General features: G+C 43.6%; 1 protein-coding gene across 5 annotated transcripts in view; it reads left to right on the top strand.

Moving 5' to 3' along the window:
* APBA1 (amyloid beta precursor protein binding family A member 1) overlaps nucleotides 1-18,452 on the top strand; it is a 229,209-nt gene that overhangs the window by 183,980 nt on the left and 26,777 nt on the right. For 3 of the 5 annotated variants that reach the window (XM_054502111.2, XM_054502113.2, XM_054502112.2), the window contains exons 4-8: nucleotides 1,071-1,110; nucleotides 4,800-4,945; nucleotides 14,595-14,630; nucleotides 15,647-15,733; nucleotides 16,339-16,524. In XM_054502111.2, the coding sequence (XP_054358086.1) occupies nucleotides 1,071-1,110; nucleotides 4,800-4,945; nucleotides 14,595-14,630; nucleotides 15,647-15,733; nucleotides 16,339-16,524 (495 nt within the window). The remainder of the gene's footprint in view (nucleotides 1-1,070; nucleotides 1,111-4,799; nucleotides 4,946-14,594; nucleotides 14,631-15,646; nucleotides 15,734-16,338; nucleotides 16,525-18,452) is intronic. The other 2 variants (XM_054502114.1, XM_054502115.2) reach the window with 2 other exon arrangements.

Raw genomic sequence — 18,452 nt, 5'->3', positions numbered from 1 at the left:
TCCTCATCCAGCCTGCCAGGCACCCCAGAGTCTTCCCTCTATGCAGGTCAGCCTATCCAACAGCTATTCAGTGCCAGATATCTTTCCTCTTAAAGTCATGCATTTAAATAATCACCTAAGACCGGGTAGGTTCTCAGCAATGGAATTCTTGGCCATGCAAACATTACCTTCTGCCCATTTTAGGGACTTGTCTTTAACACTAGCTCTCCACTCTCCTGTGATGCTTGTATCACCCTGGTCCAGACATATCAGTTACAAATTCTACTACTGGTGGAAGCAGGGGTGAATTTTTTTCTCTTATCTCAGTCAGTGTTACATCTAGGACATCTGCTTCTGAAAGGAACGTATGGTGAGTTTTGCTCCTCTGATAGCAGGCAGTTAAGCTGCCATCTAGTCAGGCTCTAAAAGGTGTCTAGCTCATCATCTCTGCTTCCAGCAGTGCTGTGAGAACCCTGACCTTTGCTCTGAGGTGCAAAAGAAATTCCAGGGCTTTTAATTTACTCCTTTGTTGTGTTCTTATTCAGATAACACACAATAATGATTTATATAATGGAGTTTTTCAACTAAAATGAATCAGTAGGAGATGAAAGGAAGAGATTTTTAAAAACTCTAGCACACATTTTTAGCACAGTGAGAGATCACTGTGGCAAAGAGTAAAATAAATTTCTCTAAGAGAATTCTTAATTTCAACATATAATCATAGCATTGGTGCTTTCACTAATCAGTTTTTCACATGGAAATGCAGATCTTTAAGAATACGAAGTGTGCCCTTTTTATTGTTGTTAGAGATTTTTGTCTGTGGGATTGTTTTTTAGTTGGCAAATACCTCTCTGATTGTGAAATGTAAGATTTCTAGATTATCTAAAATATGAATGGACTATTCTGGGTTTTAGGTAACCTTTACTAATAAATGCATGTTTATCTGCACTTTACTTTCTCTAACTAAAAATGACCAATAACTGGTAACTGCCACTGATTATGTATTTATTTTTCATGTTGCATGGATGATTGTGTTAATGCATATTTCATTATGCTTTGCTCTTTTTGAAACCTCTTTGTCTTGATTACAGTCAAGAAAAAGCTTGGCTTCATTCCCAACCTACGTTGAAGGTAAGAGCTGAAAAGAAAATATTGAGCACTGAGTCATTCATGAATCGTTTAGCATTGGGGCATATGAAGCACTGAGATACAAGACAACAGAAGGGAAGAAAGGCCACAAAGTCACTTATTCACAATGTTAACAGTCTTAGGAGCTTAGACTCAAAGGATGATAGCTGGGAGCCTCTCAGAAATCCTCCTCACGTCTTTGCTCATTATGTGGCTGAGGACTCTGAAATTGGAGTCGAAGCTGTGGGCTTTACCCAGTGTCATGCAGCTTAGCAGTGTTCACACTGGATCCAAAACCCAAGTCACCTTATTCTGTCTCTGTGCACCTCATACATTCAAAAGAAAAATTCAAGTGGGAATGAACATTAACTAAGGCAGAAATTTCGGTCTTTTTTAATAAGAAAAAACTTCCCAGCAATTTTCATCTATTACGTGGATGAGCTAGTAATAGTAACGGTTACCGCATGCTTACTCTGCCAGGTTCTGTTCTAAGCACCTCCCATGTAATAACTAATTGAATCCTCACTTCAATCCTGTGAAGTGAGTTTTATTATTATCCCCATGTTATAATGAGACAACTGAGGCATCAAGAGGGTAACTTGCCCAAGATCCCACAGTTGGCAGTGCAGAGCCAGGCTATGAATTGGCAGGCTGGAAATTCTCTCTGGAAACTGGTGTCTTTGTGGGGCTGCCACACATGGTTGTGCAGGTTACTCACTGCACAAGGCACCTACTCAAAGGCCAAGTGGGACCAAAGTTCAGCCAAGCTCTGCACTCCATCTGGAGATTGTACCATCCAAATGGGGCACCAAATCAGGCACCATTTCTCATTCACAAAGAGGCACTCACTCTCGGGCTAGAGGTGGTGCTGAGGGTCCACCTGGGTGCATCGCCATTTCCTTGAAGGAGGCTTTTCTGGAGGCCAGAGAACGCCCAGACATCTCTCTAAGGGTGTGTCTGGACTTTGGATCCTGTGCGTGAACAGTCATTGTGTTCCACTGCCTGGGAAAGTGTTACTAGGGCTCATAAACCTTCATGAACCCTTGGGCTCAAAGCCCAGGACAAGCTCATAGTTTTGGTTTAGTTACTCAGGTTTCTCTCTTGAATCATCGTAAATTATTTGCATCGTTTTTGTGAGGCCCTGAAATTCTGTGAGAGCATTCTGGGAAGTTTTCTGAAGTTTGAAAGCTCGCGTCTTCATATTCATCCCCCAGGCCTAGAGATTTTTCAGGCTCAGCGTTAGCCTGAGTATGAGGATGTCACGTGTGTGCTCCGTCATCCACAGAGCAATCCGAAGGCAGCACTAAAGGGAAACCACGTTCCGACAGGCCAAAAGAAAACCTGCAATTCTCTGACATAGGATCATTAAGAGTTTATTTTTTTTTTAACTTTGTAAGAATATACTATCCCTGAGCCCAAAGTGAACTTATGAAATTGGGGCTTTTATTTTTCTGGGTGTGATGCGATGACAGTGATATTCAGTTATATTCAATTTCCTGAAAGGATAAATGGCATAAGACCATATCTCAAAATGTGTTTAGGTCTGATACTTGTGTGTCTTGGCTGCTTGGCATTTCTACAGTCATTTAAATATAATTTGGATTGCTTTTAAACATATCCCCATACCCACACTTACTGTAGTCAAAAAGGGACCGTCTCAGTGAATAGCGCCAATAGCACCACATCAGAGAATATATGATGTTAGAAGTCCCGTAGAGAAGGTAGTTAATTTTTGTTTTTCTTTTAACATTGGTTTTTAAAAAATAGATGGAAGACTTTTAAAAATTCATATCCCGGATGAGATCTTTCTTCTCCATATCTGTTTGGCAATAATGATTATGTTTCCATAACACTGTAAGTGCATCACCAGGAACTTATCATAGAAGAACTGACAATCTTTTACTTTATATAAAGTGTAATGTGGATTCAGACCTGTTCATATATTATTTTATATGCTTCCCTGCTATACAGCTGAAACTGTATATCATATATAGCCCGAATCCATCTCACACCTATAAAAGATTCAGAGCGGGCCCCTGTGGCTGTTGAGTAGAGTGTGAATTACTGGTATGTAGTGGAGGCAGATTTGTCTGTGTACCACTCACAGTGTTAGCCTCGAAGTCTTGCTTATAAAAATGGAGAATAAGACAAATAACAGGCTTCCTTATTTAATTACTACATAGATGCTTTGTGAAAGCCCTTCCTAAAACACTTTTAATTTCTTTGTTTCAAGCACCACCTTAGTTTTAGATAAATGAGTAGATTATTTTACATCTGTACTCTGATAAGTAGTTCAGCACAGGAAGCAGCTGTGTAAACTCAAGATGAGCTTGATGTTTAAGGATAAAAATAAAAAGCATTTCAGATTAGCCTTCCAAGAGGAAAAAGCAAATTGTTTCCATTACAAGTTATCTAATTTAAGACCCTGAGGTTTTAACAGTGGGTTAAAATGTATATTTTAGTCTCCGCAGATGTACCAGTCAGGTCAAATAAAATACACAAGGCTAGGCATGATGGTTCATGCCTGTAATCTCAGCACTTTGGGAGGCTGAGGCGGGCAAATTGCTTGAGCCCAGGAGTCCAAGACCAGCCTGGGCAACATGGCAAAAACCCCATCTCTACAAAAACTACAAAAATTAGTTGGACATGGTAGTACCTGTAGTTTCAGCCACTTGGGAGGCTGAGGTGGGAGGATCCCTTGAACCTGGGAGGTGGAGGTTGCAGTGAGCTGAGATCACACCACTGTACTCCAGCCTTAGCAAGAGAGTGAGACCCTGTCTCAAAAAAAAAAAAAAGAAAAGAAAATACGTATGTTTCAAGTGCAGATTAAAATGCCTTTTTAAGTAGACTGTTATACGGTTATATATTAATCACAGACATGTTTTCATTTCAAGTTAGAGTTTACAAGTAATTGTGGTTAGAAACAGGTGCCCCCAATTAAAATATTTAAAACAGGTTTGACTTAAAAGGCTGGTAAAATAGAACAGACAATTTGATTTTCCTTGGAATCGGTCTGTGTGTGGGCACAGGCCAAGAACATTATAACCTGTAAGTGAACAAGATTGACAGCATGGGACTGTGGCTTTGAGGTCACGTTATCTGTCTTGCACAATTGAGGTCAGAAGCCATTACAGGAATCCAGACATTCTGAAACAGATATCCTATTTCTCTGATCTATAAATTTGTTTCTTCCGTTATGGATTAAATGGAGGAAGAGATATGAATGGGGGGGCAAGTAATAGGAATTGCTGTAAAAAGCTTTTCTAAAAAGACAGCCATCTAGTTATTTAACCATTTATCCAGCAAATATCTAGTTGATACCACCTGGGTGGCAGTAAGACAAGAGAGTCAGAGGTGAATGTGACATGGTCCTTGTCCCCTAAGAGCTCACAGTCTAACAGGAGAAACAATATCCTTTATTGCTGAATTTTATGTTCCATGTTTAAGTAAATATTTGTATCACTTTCCATAGTAAATGGTTTTAGAGAAGCAAAATATTCTAGAAACTGTGCCTTCTATTTGAAAATGAGGTGTGGGTGCAGATAGACACAGAGAGATGCTTCAGACGAGCAGGTTGGCTCTGCCTCACCTGTGCCAGCAGTGAGGCATGGGAGAGGGGTGATGTGCCATTGAGGGGGTTGGCAGGCCCCAACCCAGGATGGCTTCCCTCACTGTGGCTCTATGTGTTACAGTTCCGGGACCCTGCGACCCCGAAGACTTGATCGATGGAATCATTTTTGCCGCCAATTACCTTGGCTCCACTCAGCTGCTCTCAGACAAAACTCCTTCCAAAAACGTGCGCATGATGCAGGCCCAGGAAGCCGTAAGCAGGATCAAGGTGAGGACATCTGGGTGCTCCAACAGGGACAGTGGGCGGGTGTAGGCACTTGAGCAGTCTACAGCACTGGCCACAACTCCACATTTAGTTTAGAGGAGAGTGGTTTGAGATGACATCACACAGGCAGTGCTTATCCATGTGCCTGTTAACAAAACAAAAATTTCCAAAATCTACTGGAGTCTTTATATACAAACATGATCTATTTAGGTTGTTATAAATGGCCAGTCTTGAGAAGAAGTGCTTATGATCACAACCTTTGAAAAGTTGATGTAATGAGGAAGGATGCCATTTTGAGTATTATGTCTCAAGTGCAAGGCGTACCACTGGATTTCCACTGACAGCTGGAGGTCAGTGGCAAACATTGATGTTACAGAGTTGGTTCAAACTAGGTGGCATTGCTTTTGAACCAGTCCATCCTGTTCAAGCTAGACTGAACTGGCTTGCTTCAAGGAAAATGAACCCTTTGATCAAATCAAACCTGGCTAGTCTAAGGTCAGTGCAAGGCTAATCCAGTTTAAACTAGTTTGAGGCCAGTCATAACATGTTTGAATCTGTTTAATCAAGACATAAAAGGAACGAGCCTGTTTGATCCAGGAGGAACCACTCTCATCTGGTTTAAGTCATTCACAACTAGTTTGAACCATCCAGAACTGGTTTATTCCCATGAATAAATGCAGCAACGCAGAGCTCTAGAATCTCCACCACGATACCAAAACTACCTAGAATCATGGGCAAACCAGGACTCCAGGAACACTTAAGGTGTGTTCATGTCATCCACATGCCATTGTGCCACCAGCACCTGGAACCACTGGGCAGCCTCCCCGAGCCTTGAGGCCATTGTCACCTAGAGCCCTAGGGACAGCATCATGGTAGAAGTCCAGGACCAGGTACTTCCAGCAAGTTGGAATAGGTTAGGACTTGCAAGAGTCTGTTTTATCCAGTTTCAACCTGTCAAAATGGATTCTTCCCTCAAGGAGCCATTCCATATTTCATACCTTCTCTCACACACTCCCAGGTTGCACCCTGGTGTTTGTGTGGTAATGTGGAAGGAGAAAGAGGGACAGGTAGACCGCAGTAACTGAGAATCCTTAATCTTGCAATCAAAGAAAAAATTATTCCTTGAGCACTTAGGCATGAAGAGCTGTGCAGGGTCTTGGCAGGGAGGAAAAACAGTAGCTGATAAAGTGAGATCCTTGTTCTCAAGCTCAGCAGCATGAATGAGGGAATGACAAAGCAAGCCAGGGAGTGTGCGGGGTGTGCGCAAGGAGGAGAGGACGGTGTCAGAGGCCGAGTGCCACCAGAGTGCAGGGGAAGCCTGCAGATGTGAACACCTCTGACCACTGCCTTCTGCCTGAGAGGTAGAAAGGAACAGTAAGTGACCAGCAATTCCAAGAGGTGCTTGCAGAGGAGAGGCAGTTGGTTTGGGCCTCATGCCCAAGCTGATTCTTATGATAGTCCCGTGTCCAGACTCTGCCACGTGGTGAACAGTAAACAGCTCATACCATCACCAACACCGTAAATATGATGCCCCTAAGCCCTCAGCTGCCCAGTTATCCTGCAGTTCCCAGGATGCTGTGTGAATGGCCCCACGTCCCTCTCATGGCTTCCTCCTCAGGCTGCTCACTGCCGCTCCTGCTGCTGGGGCCTCTGTGTGTCACCCACTGATCTGACCACCTCTCTGTACTTGGAGGAAATGCTTCTCCCCCAAGCTCAGAGCTGGCCCTTCTCTTAACTCCTCCTAGGACAGTAAGCCCATGCCGTAACTTTTGACATGACTACGATGTTTTTATAAACCAGGGAGGAGTGATTTGCAACTGCCTCAAGAGTGGCTGTTGTCACAACCCTGCTAGGCCAGACCTAGTGTCAGGATTACTGACAGGACCTTTTAGTTCCTTTCATGTGTCAGGGATCCACTCAGTCACTTCATCTGGGGCACACAAACCTTGCCTGTGCCTCAGAGGCCCTGCTGCCATAAGGTCCATTTCTGTGGTGTTTGTCTTCTTCTAAAATTAGCCTCTCCCAGAATGATGGACAGTGGGAAGGTCCACTTTTAGGGGAAGCCCCCACCCCCTACCCAAAGAGATGTGTCTTTCCCCATGGCTCCCAACAGGACAACTCCGTGGAGACAGTCTGACCTTCATACCTTTTGGGACTTTGAGACTAAACAATGCTATGGATAGAACATCACCAGGTTCTTGGGGAGCTGCCCATCCAAGCTTGGCCTAGTTCCCTTTCACTGTCTTCCCATTTCCAAGAAGTAGTGACATTGTGCCAGCAAGTCTCCCCAAGGTCTTCTCCATCTTAATTTAGTTGTCTTCCAGGCACAGCATTCAAAACAACAACCCACAAGCCTCTGAGAGAGAGCAAGCTGCTTTTCAGGTGCAGTCACATCCTATTTTGTATAGAGTAGAGAACTTTAAATCAAAGAGACATAGAGACATAGTTCTGACTCCACATGCCCCATGGTTACCAGATATGGCACCAGGGCTTCCAGGTGAATGGTGCTGTTAGCTTCCCCAGGTTTGGTGGAAGCACAAAAGCCTGGTGTGCCTCACTTGGGGTCTCTGATAGACAGGGACTGCCTTCATAAGATATGTTTGGAAATGAGTGGGGGCACCTCCGCTTGTCACCGTGACTGGGGGCATTTTCTGGGCCAGAGCCAGGTGTGCTCAAGACCCTATAACACCCAGGGCAGAGCCACAAAACAAAGATTTTATCTCTACCAAAATGCCAAAGAGCCCCTATCAAGGAATGCTACCAGAGCCCGTTCAGGCGTATCTTCCAGAATAAAGCAGCAGTCTGCCCCCAAAGGAGTACTGAAGACTCCTGAGGTTGAAAACTGCATGTTGCTTTGAGGTTAGTTTTTTCTAGGTTCTATCCATCAAGGTTTCAAACATTTTAAGGTTCAGGTTTCATTGGGGACACCTTGTTTATTAGCCCTCTGATAGCTTTGGACTCCTACAGATAGAACATTTATGCCTTTCCAGTCCTCTTACGGCACTTAGATAGTGCTGAGATGGCCTTACAGGGAAAAAGCAGGCACGGGGCACATCACTTGAACGTAAAGCAATGTTTGGGGTACACAGCATCCCTGTACCAAAGCTCATCAGTACCAATTATATTGTGAATTACATTTTATTTCCACAGTGGTGTCCTATAGAGTTGTTATTCCTTCTTTAAAGTCCAGCTGCCTCATAAGAAATCAGAGATTTTACTTCAAAGCTTCCAAAGGATTGGTATCCCGAAGTTCCACAGTTCATTTGAGTCAAAAATTAGATGGCTCTGTTGATCAGAACAACCAAGATAGAGGCTTTCTGATTATAAATACATTTTAGACCTGCCTAGAGCAGAATAGGCATCTGGAAAACATAGATTTATTTTTACAAGCAAATTACTCTGGCGTGAGGAATTCATTATACAGTGGTAAAATTAAATGGTTACATTTCATTTATAACTTATAAGTATCATTTTACAATGTGCATCTATGCATTGGAAGGAACTGTTGCCTGTCATTAAATATTTTCTGCTTCATGTTCCTTTTACATCCATTAAAATGCTTATCAGATTGGTTGACGTTATATCCAGCTAGAAGCCTTCTCCAAGTGTAAATGGAGATGCCTGTTTAAGTCAGCACTCTCCAAAAAGTGACTGTGTCAGGGAGCATACACGGACTTCATCAATGCAAAGGGAAGCTGGGGGGCAAAGAGTGTTGATCCTGAGCAGGCTGGGCGCAAGTGGAAGGAGCTTGCACCGGGTGCCCACATGTGCTTGAGAGACACTGCTCTGTAAGGAAGATGGTGCCACACTGTTTCCTAAAGAGAGACTGACCTTTCAGAACAAGTTATTCTAGGCCACCTTGACAGAAAGGACGTAGAGCACAGCAAAGCTGCAGACTTTATAGCGTCCGTCCGGGAAGGAAGGAGAAAGAAAAGCTCTGTGGATTTATTTTGCAATCCATTTAGCAATGTCCTTAACCCCAAGCTGATTAGTAATTTCTGGCTTGGTACTTTCACCTAAACAAAGGTGGGGGTAGTTTCCTCCTTTGTTTTCTGATTCCTCCTTCTTCCCTCACTCCCTGCAGGGATCCCCATTTTGTCCCTCTCTTCCTCTGCCTACATTGTTTGTTTGACCAGATGGACGTGGCTGGATGTGAATGAGAACTGCTCACCATGCGCCCTGTTATTCGTGGTGTTTTGTCTCTGAACAGATGCTGACCTTGAAGCTTAGGTTTCCATTTCAAAGTAGTCTTTAATTTCTATTCCATTTGTCGATTATGGTGTCTGCCACTCATGTAGTACCAACTGTATACTAAAATTGAACATTGCTCATTGGATTTGGACTTGGGGTTTTGAAAATTACTGTTTTCTTAATTTAACAAAAAATTTACAAGATTCATTTGCCACATGGAGAGAGAATTTGGAGCTGCGGTTTGGCCAGGTATTTTCTACTTAATGTGAAAAGAAACAAAGGAATTTGGCCCCAAATGCCAACTGTTGCTGTGCAGACTCCTGTGATAGGCCCTTTAGGAATAAAAATTAACCAATACACAGTTCTTGAGCTTGAGAAACTTGCAATAAAAACAAGCCAAAAAGAATGTTAGGTAACAATAATAGAAGGTAAGCTGAGGGCTCTGAAATTTAAAGGTTTTTCCATCTACCACAACTTAAGAGATGACGTATCTGAGCACAATAGCAGAATTAGAAGACATCTGTCATTAAACATTTTTTTTTGTTTTGGTCTTTGGTCCCTCCCTAATGTGTTCATTCTGCCTTTGTTGGTCATCATTTTTGAGAAGTAATATCCTTCCAGAGAGCCCCCATATACCTTAGGGGATTGCATTAGAGCCCTGGTTCTCAAAGCATGATCCCTGGACCAGTAGCATCGGCATTGCCTACGAACTTATTAGAAGTACAAGTTTTCAGGCCCAACCCCAATCCTACTGAGTCAGAAACTCAGAAGGTGGCACCCAGGAGTCTGTGTTTTAACAAACCCTCCAGGAGATTCTGCTCTGCACCAGCGTTTGGGAACCACTGCCTTAGAGAAAGGTGGACCCGCCAGTGTGTGAAGCATCTTTCCTCCCACTGTGCCCTGCAGCATTCTAGTCAGGCTAAGTGCTTGTCACTAATAGAGTTCCACTGGCAAATAAGCTCAAGAAAATAGATCTCCTTTTCGGACATTTGCTACAGGTTTCTTCCTCTTAAAGGCTCTGAGAAGTCCTGCACTAAGAAGATTTCATTCACTTTAACTAGCAGCTCCCATACTTATTTGAGCACAATATACATTGTTACCATGTGATAGATACCTGCAATTGTCACCATTTGATAGATACCTGTCATTGGTAGTATTCTCTGGAACATGTTTTGGGAGAAACTTCTAGAGAGAGTTTTGTCCTATGTGCTGTCAGTCTTTAATGTGCCCTAGATAGAAACACATCTCTCCCCTAACAACGTGGGACTCATGCCTACCCCCTTTCTAGAGAAAGCCAGACTGGAAGCCAGCACAATGAGCTCACTTGTCTTCCTTGTTCTCCACTGCATATCCACCTTGCCTTCCACTCTCATTCCCACTTCATTCTCTGCTCTTCAACCAGAAGATAGGGTGGCCTGCTGAGCCCTACCTGAACCACAGAGACTGCTTCATGTCCATCCACCCAGAGTGTGGTGTTTGTGTCTCCATTCTTCCTATATTTGTGAAGCTAATGCAATTAGGTTACAAATGGTGTTTAGGTATCTTGTGGTCATGCATTTTGGCAAGCTGCATTCATTATCAAATATTCATATATTCATCTTAACTAGCCTGTCCCAAAGATTAGATTTTTTCACTCTTTTATGATTTTCTCAAAATTATGATTTCATTGTAGAAGTAAAATTTCTATCATTATAGCTTTGCCTAAGTTGTAGCATTTCCCAGCTTAGTTGAAGAAGTCTATGATCAGTAAAGTATTAGGCCCTTCACATGCATTATCTCAATCTCATTTGCTCCTCAAAATGGATGGGGTAGAGAACATTGTGAGGTACGTGTTGTTAACCCCATGGTATAGACAAATGGAGAAGTTTACAGATGACAGGCTTGCCCCAGTTGCACAACTAGAGGTTTACAGTGGAGTGAGATTGCCAGAGTTTGAATCTCTATTCTGCCACTTCACAGCTGTGTGACCTGGGGCAAGTTAATTAGCCTCTCTGTGCCACATTTCCCTCTTCTGAAAAATGAGGATAACATAATGTAGGCAGAAATGACAACATCTACTTAAACCTCTTGTTTCATGGGATTGATCATGGCTTACCACCTAGCAGGGTAGTAGCTCACAGGGGTTTTGTAAGCTTTTACACTGATGTATGTGAAATACTTCGAAGGATTCTGGCACATAGCAAGTTCTCAGTAAATGTCAGTGGGGAGAGAAAAGATAGAACAGTCAGGAGCATCCCTGGCACGACTAATCTAGAGTGTGTTAACAACGGCAGAAACTCAGTACACATTGTGGATGGAGTAAGTGGGTGGGTGGTGCTGCAGTTTGTCATTTGCACCACAGCCCGCCATGTGGTAAACCATGATCAATCCCATGAAACACGAGGGTTTAAATAGATGTTGTCATTCCTGGCTTTAAAATGCCTGCTGGCCTTATGTTTCTCTTGGACCCCTTTCTGCTACCCTAATTTCTCATTCTGGCTCCAACTCTCCCATCTTCTGTGATGTTATATTTAAATTTTAAATTATAATTTGTTGCAGGGTACTTGGATATCATGAGTGATTTAAAGATGGTATTACTCTAAATCCACAGAATATTTTTAACTTCATAAAAACTGTTTCAGGCCAGGCGCGGTGGCTCACGCCTGTAATCCCAGCACTATGGGAGGCCAAGGCGGGTGGATGACCTGAGGTCAGGAGTTTGAAATCAGCCTGGTCAACATGGTGAAACCCCGTCTCTACTAAAAATACAAAAATTAGCTGGGTGTGGTGGCGCATGCCTGTAATCCCAGCTACTCAGGAGGCTGAGGCGTGAGAATTGCTTGAACCTGGGAGGCGGAGGTTGCAGTAAGCTGAGTTGGCACCACTGCACTCTAGCCTGGGTAATAGAGCGAGACTCTGTCTCAAAAAAAAAAAAAAAAAAAAGTTTCAGAATACCTTTCATGAAACTCAGTTTGCCTTTTGGATCCTCTTCCTCAACATCAATCCCAGAAAAAAAAAAAAATAAAAGAATTTGGGTACTCCAGTGATGGTGGAATCTATTTTCTTTTGAAAGAGTTATTTCAAATCGGTTCCCTAGAGTTGAAGAATTTTGACCAACAGCTGTTAGGGTTTGGGATCCAAAGTAATGGAAATTCCTATATTACTGCCATATCATTTCAGGAGAGGTCAAAAACAAACATTAAAGATCTCCCAGCTGTCAGTTATGCAGATTATAACTGATGCCAGTCCGAACATCCCTGGCCAGACTCTGGGGTTCCACGCGGGAATCCTCGTGGTGTGGCATGGCATAAGATCAGCATAGGGTCACTTCTCAGATGCAGAACTATTCCCCCTGTAATGTGCAGCAGTCAGGATGACAGAGTTGCTACCTTCAAACTTTTTCAGAGCAGACTATTCACTGTGAACTCATGGCGACCAGTAAGAACAGCAGGGCATCTGTGTGGGAGTGCAGTTGCCCTGGTTTCCTGGGTGTACCAGAGATTCGCTATGTGGTGTCTGGATGGCTGACTCATCCAGTTTCTCTACAATGAGATAGTATAGGCAACATATTTTAGTCACTAATGAAACAGAGATGTGCTGCTGAGAGCAGAGGAGCTTTTCTACCAGGTGAGTACCCAGGAATATGAGAGAGCAGTTCTTCCTCCACCCCACTCCCATTACCACAACAGCATCTGCAGTTCGGCCATTGACTCGCCATTATTTGTACAAGATCTGTATAAATAGCAAGCCTTAGCAAAAGGCGAGAAATTGCATCATGACCTAGGTCAATTATAATCATATAACAGCAAACACAAATATAGTGCTTAGAATGTATGAGGCGCTGTTTGAAAAGCTTTGCATGTATTCATTTTGTCCTCAAAATATCCCTGTGAGGCAGATACTATTTTTATCTTCACTTTACAGATGAAGAAACTGAGGCACAGAGATGTTCAGTGGCTTGCCTCAAAGTCACACAGCTAGTAAGTGGCAGAGCCAGGACTTGGTTTTAGACAACCCAGCCCCACTCTCTGCTTTTATCAACTATGCTGTCTTTTAATTGTGAGCAAAAGGGAGAATGGTACATCCATTTTTAGTTAGGTGTAAACTACATTAATATTACATAAATTTAAGGCAAGAAGTATTACTAGAGATAAAAAGGGAGAACAATGAAAGGATCAATTTACCAAGCAGGCATACCATCCTACCTGTGTGTGCACCTTATAACATAGCTGTAAGATAAAGATTGACAGAATCAGTATACACAGACAAATCCATATAACAGCTGGAGGTTTTAACACACTCAATAAATGATGGAACAAGAGATTAAAGAACTAGCAAGTACATAGAAGGTTTGAACAATACTCTTAACCAACTTAATTGACCTAATTGTCATTGATCGAACACTGTCCCTAACAACTACGGAATGCATATTTTGAAGTGCACATGACACATCCACCAAAGTCAGTCGTGTGCTGGACCATACAGCTAAGCCTCAGCATATTTCAGAAGATTGACATACAGACTGTGTTCTCTGACCACAGTGGAATTAATTCCAAAATCAGTAGAAAAAGATAACTAGAGGCCAGGTGCGGTGGCCCGTGCCTGTAATCCCAGCACTTTGGGAGGCTGAGGCAGGTGGATCACCTGAGATCATTTGAGACCAGGCTGGCCAACATGGAGAAACCCCATCTCTACTAAAAAATACAAAAACTAGCCAGGCATGGTGGTGCATGCCTATAATCCCAGCTACTTGGGAGGCTGAGGCAGGAGAATCTCTTGATCCTGGGAGGCAGAGGTTGCGGTGAGCCAAGATCACACCATTGCACTCCAGCCTGGGCAACAAGAGCAAAACTCCATCTCAAAAAAAAAAAAGATAACTAGAAAATTCCCAAATGTATCAAAATAAATAATACAATTCCAAATAATCAAAGGTTCTAAGAAATTGCAGTGGAAATTTGAAAAAAAAAATTTTAATGGAACAATGATTAAATTGAAACACAAAAATTTGTAGAATACATCCAAAGCAATGCTTAGAGGGAGATTCATAGCTTTGCATATCAGAATAAAGTTTGAAAAGCCATAATTTAAGTTTTTATCTCAGGAAGCTGAGAAGTCAGCAAATTAAACCCAAAGAAAGTAGAAGGAAATAAAGATCTATGCTGAAATCAGTGAAATAGAAAAACAGGCATACAATAAAGAAAATTAACAGAACCAAAACTTGGTTATTTGGAAAGATCAGTCGCAATTAAGTATAAGAAGCACTGCAGCACATTTCCTTTGTCTCACTTCACCACTTCCCACATACTAAATTCTGAATTACGACATTGATTATCTTTAAACTGGGATTTTTAAAAGCCGGTCCTCCTCCCACAGAAACGCTTTACGCCACTATTCAGTATTAGTTTGTCAATTCCCTTTTTGACTTTGAGTCTCTGCAAATTCTTTCTAACTATTCTCCTGTCTCTGTTTGTTCCATGCTAAGCAGATGGCCCAGAAATTAGCCAAAAGCAGGAAGAAGGTGCAGTACAAACAACTTCATCAGCTTGGTGTTATGCCTGTTCTTTTCATTCGTTTCTGTTTTACCTTTTTATATTTTCGTGTTTTTGTTTTCTGCATCCAGCAAGTTTTTGTTCAGATTTCTTTTTGAACCGCCCCATAAGCCAGCGTTTCTCAAAACTCAGTTGCCGAAGGTGGCCGTTTTCTGTTGCTCATTAGTCATTTCACTTAAGAGGAACGACAGGGAGCAGATTGGAGATGCTAAATGAATCGTATAGTAGTATGGAAGTTCCAAACATTCAGGAGCATCGATGTGGCAGGGACTTGAGTCTGTTCGATTATAGTTATGCTTGATTTGTGGATTTGTCAGATTGCTGGATGCAAAAAAGAAAACTCGCTAATAACCACACATGTACAGAGTTAAGCCCTAAATGAACCAGACTGCGCTTTTTGGTTGTGGAGCTTCTAGGTGCTTATGAACTACTACTCCTGGGACATTGAGGCACTGGGGCTCTTTCTTAATGGGGTGGCTTCAGGACTTCTTCTGTGTTGTTGGGTGGTGTGTAAACATAAAGACCCTCTTACCAGAACTGCATCCAAATGGCTTCATTTGCAGCTGCTATAAACATTGTCTCCCATCAGCTCAAGCAGTGGCAAATTCTAAGTGACTTCCCCAAGGTCTTTTGGTATGAGTTTTTTAGCCTATTTTTTCAATCTGTTGGGCTTCAAAACCCTTACAGAGAGGGTCACTTGCCATCATCGTTCAAAGAGTGAAGTCTACTGCAGTGAGTTACTGCTTCTATAGGGGAGGAAGAAAAGGGGATTCCGCATTTTTCCCTGTAACCTAGAGGTGCTAACTCTTGTCCATGTGTCCATCCTCTGTGTGGTAACTTCAGCTTTGGCAGTTTAACCCTAGAGTCTGTATTGCTGTTCTGGTGACTGTGTCTTGGTGCCTCTGTGTTAGCTAACCTGACTCCTTCTGCATCTGGGCCAGGGTAGTGTGGTCAAACTTTCTCTTGGTGCATTTTTTCTTCTCAGGCTCCTGAAGGCGAATCTCAGCCAATGACTGAAGTGGATCTCTTCATTTCTACCCAGAGAATCAAAGTGCTGAATGCCGACACACAGGTATCAGCTGGCTTCCACCTTTCCCAGGGTGAAGCTTAGTGACATCGTAACTCAGAGATGCATGTGTCTGTAGAGCAGCTGTCCCTAGATTCTGGGCCCCAGTGAGCTAGAAGGTGGTGTTCACAGTGCCTGCTGCTGGGTGGGGTTTGGGATTGCTTTCTTAAAGCCCAAAAACACCCCTAAGACATGGATGACGTTTAGCATTTTCAGAAATTTTAATCAGAGAATTCATTAATGTGAACAAATTCGTCTTTTAAGAAATTGTGTTTAAAATCTCTCTTACATTCACGCACACAAAAACAGAAACAGCCCTGCCATTTTGATTTGTCTTTTTTTTTTTTTTAAACTTCCCCACAAGAGATTCTACTGTTTGGAATTTCTTATTTCTTTTCACCTGCCACAGATCATTTCCTGCTCTTGATTAGCCAAGGGAAATGCCCTCAGGCCTGGGTGGGTATCCGTTGATCGCTCAGCATAGGCTTTGCAGTGAGCCCTGGAGCCCGCCCTGCATGTGTACCATACTTGACTGGCTGTAGGGTGGCAGGCGCTCTCTTAGGTCATTAGATGCTGAGCTGGACTTACCCGCCCTCTCCTCCTGCCTCCAGGAGACAATGATGGACCACCCTCTGAGGACCATTTCCTACATTGCGGACATTGGGAACATCGTTGTGCTGATGGCCCGCCGGCGGATGCCTCGCTCCAACTCCCAGGAGAACGTGGAAGCGTCCCACCCATCCCAGGATGGGAAAAGGCAGTACAAGATGATCTGCCACGTCTTCGAGTCTGAGGATGTAAGGGTTGCTTCCTTTGATCTCCTTTTGGGTTAGGTTCTCTTGACTTCTCAGAACCTGATTCAGTCTAATTCATCATACATGATGCGTGTATTTATTGTGCACGTACTGTGTGTCAGGCACTGTTCCAGCACTAGAGATATAAGGCTGAATAAAACAGACAGGGTACTTATCGCAAGGGCTGAAAGGAGACAGAAAATCAATAGGTAAATATACTTAATGTGAAATTGGGTAGTGGGGAGTGCTCCACAGACTAATAAAACAGGGTCAGGAGATGGAGGGACAGGGGCTATGTCAGGTAGGGTGATCAACAAAGCCCTCACTTGAGGAGGTGACCTTGGAGCAGAGACCTGAATAAAGTGAGAATGAGGAAGGAGCAAATGCGAAGGCCCTGAGGTAGGGGCTAGCTGCGTTTCCCTTTGAGGAAGGGAAAGGAGGCCGAGCTATTAGAGACTTTGGGATGAGGTGAAGAGTAGGAAGAATTTGGCACCCCCTGTAGGGGTTTGAGCAGGTCTGTCCAAGCATGAGGGCATTTTGGGAGGACAGTTCTTTGTGGTCCAGGACCATCCTCTGGGCTACAGGAAAGTTAGCATCCCTGTCCCTCCCCAGCAAACAGCAGGAGTACTGCCCACCCCAGTCCTTAGGAAAACCAGCTCCTTTTCCTTGCACAAGGCCAGTGGTTCCTAAGCTCCATTTCTCTGGGTGATGCAGTCAACAGAGAAAATTTGTTTACAACAGAAGCCATTCTGTCATTTGGCCTACTTTCAGGGTTGTAACCCAAGCTGCTAGTGAGGCCACCAGGCTGCAAACTGCAGCCTGAACTGAGCTGCTCCCAGGTGCTCCCCTACCTCCCCCCACCATCCTGGGCCTCAGCAGGCCTCAGAAGCCACCTCCCAGGGGAGGCCACAGCCCTATAGTAATTTTTAATAGCAGAAAACTCACCCACCCACTGAGGGCCATTGCTTTTGACTGTGCTCATTTTTCCTCCTGACACAGAGGAATAGGCTCTGTTTCTCACATGGAGCACGGAGTCCTGATCTGGGAAGAGAAGATGGCGTCTGGTAGCCTTGGTTCCTTCAAAGAGGCCCTTCTTCTCCAGTACAGCATTCGTCTAGCTGCAGAAATTGCCTTCCTCTCGGAAGTTAGGTGTCAGCAGCCATCCTGCTTTTTTCTCCGGGGAACCAGAGCTGTCGTGGCTGTGGGCACAGAGAGGAGGAGATGCCAGCACTTACTGTCACCATCCTTTATTGGTCTTGTTCTCTAGAAAGCAGCCACAGGACAAGGTCACTGGGAGGACAGAGAGCTTGAAATACCTCTGCCTGCCATTCTCCCTACTGTTCCTGTAAAGCTGAGGCCAACATGCAAACAGGGAGAAAATGAGTTTTAGGAGGTTCTCAGAAAGTTCCAAGAGAGTGAAAGTTTGGACTTTTAAGCCTCCTGTGTCCTGCAGACCAGCGAAAAGATGAAGTTACAGGGATTGAGGGTCCCTGTAGGCCCCGCTGCTACCTCCATCTGGCTGGAGCTCATAGGGAGGGGTTTCTTCTCCTTGGGGTACCCTTGGATCCATCAGGGAAGAAAGGAAAGATTGGAGAAGCAAGAGGTAGGCAAGAGTGGACCTGAGAATCTTACCCCTTTGCTTTCACTAGAGCAGGGCCAGAGTGTGCTGGCTCCAGAACTGGGCAAGCTGGGCTTGAGTCCTTCCTCCAAGCTGTGCAGCCACTAAGCCTCAAGTTCTTCTTCTGCAGGACAATAGTACCTCCCTCACCAGGCTGCTGTGGCACTCTCATAGATATTGCAGTTAAAGCCTGATGTGTGGCACATGGCTAGTGGTCCGTAAATCTCAGTAGCCAGTGTATTCACCAGGGGCATCCACTAATGATGATCAGGAAGTCGACTGGTCACATTCCCAGGTATATGTTTTTCAGTTT

The sequence above is a fragment of the Pongo pygmaeus genome, chromosome 13, assembly GCF_028885625.2.
Source record: "Pongo pygmaeus isolate AG05252 chromosome 13, NHGRI_mPonPyg2-v2.0_pri, whole genome shotgun sequence".
NCBI lineage: Eukaryota > Metazoa > Chordata > Mammalia > Primates > Hominidae > Pongo > Pongo pygmaeus.
The sequence above is the reverse complement of the archived record's forward strand: the minus strand, read 5'-3'. Positions and strand labels throughout refer to the sequence as shown.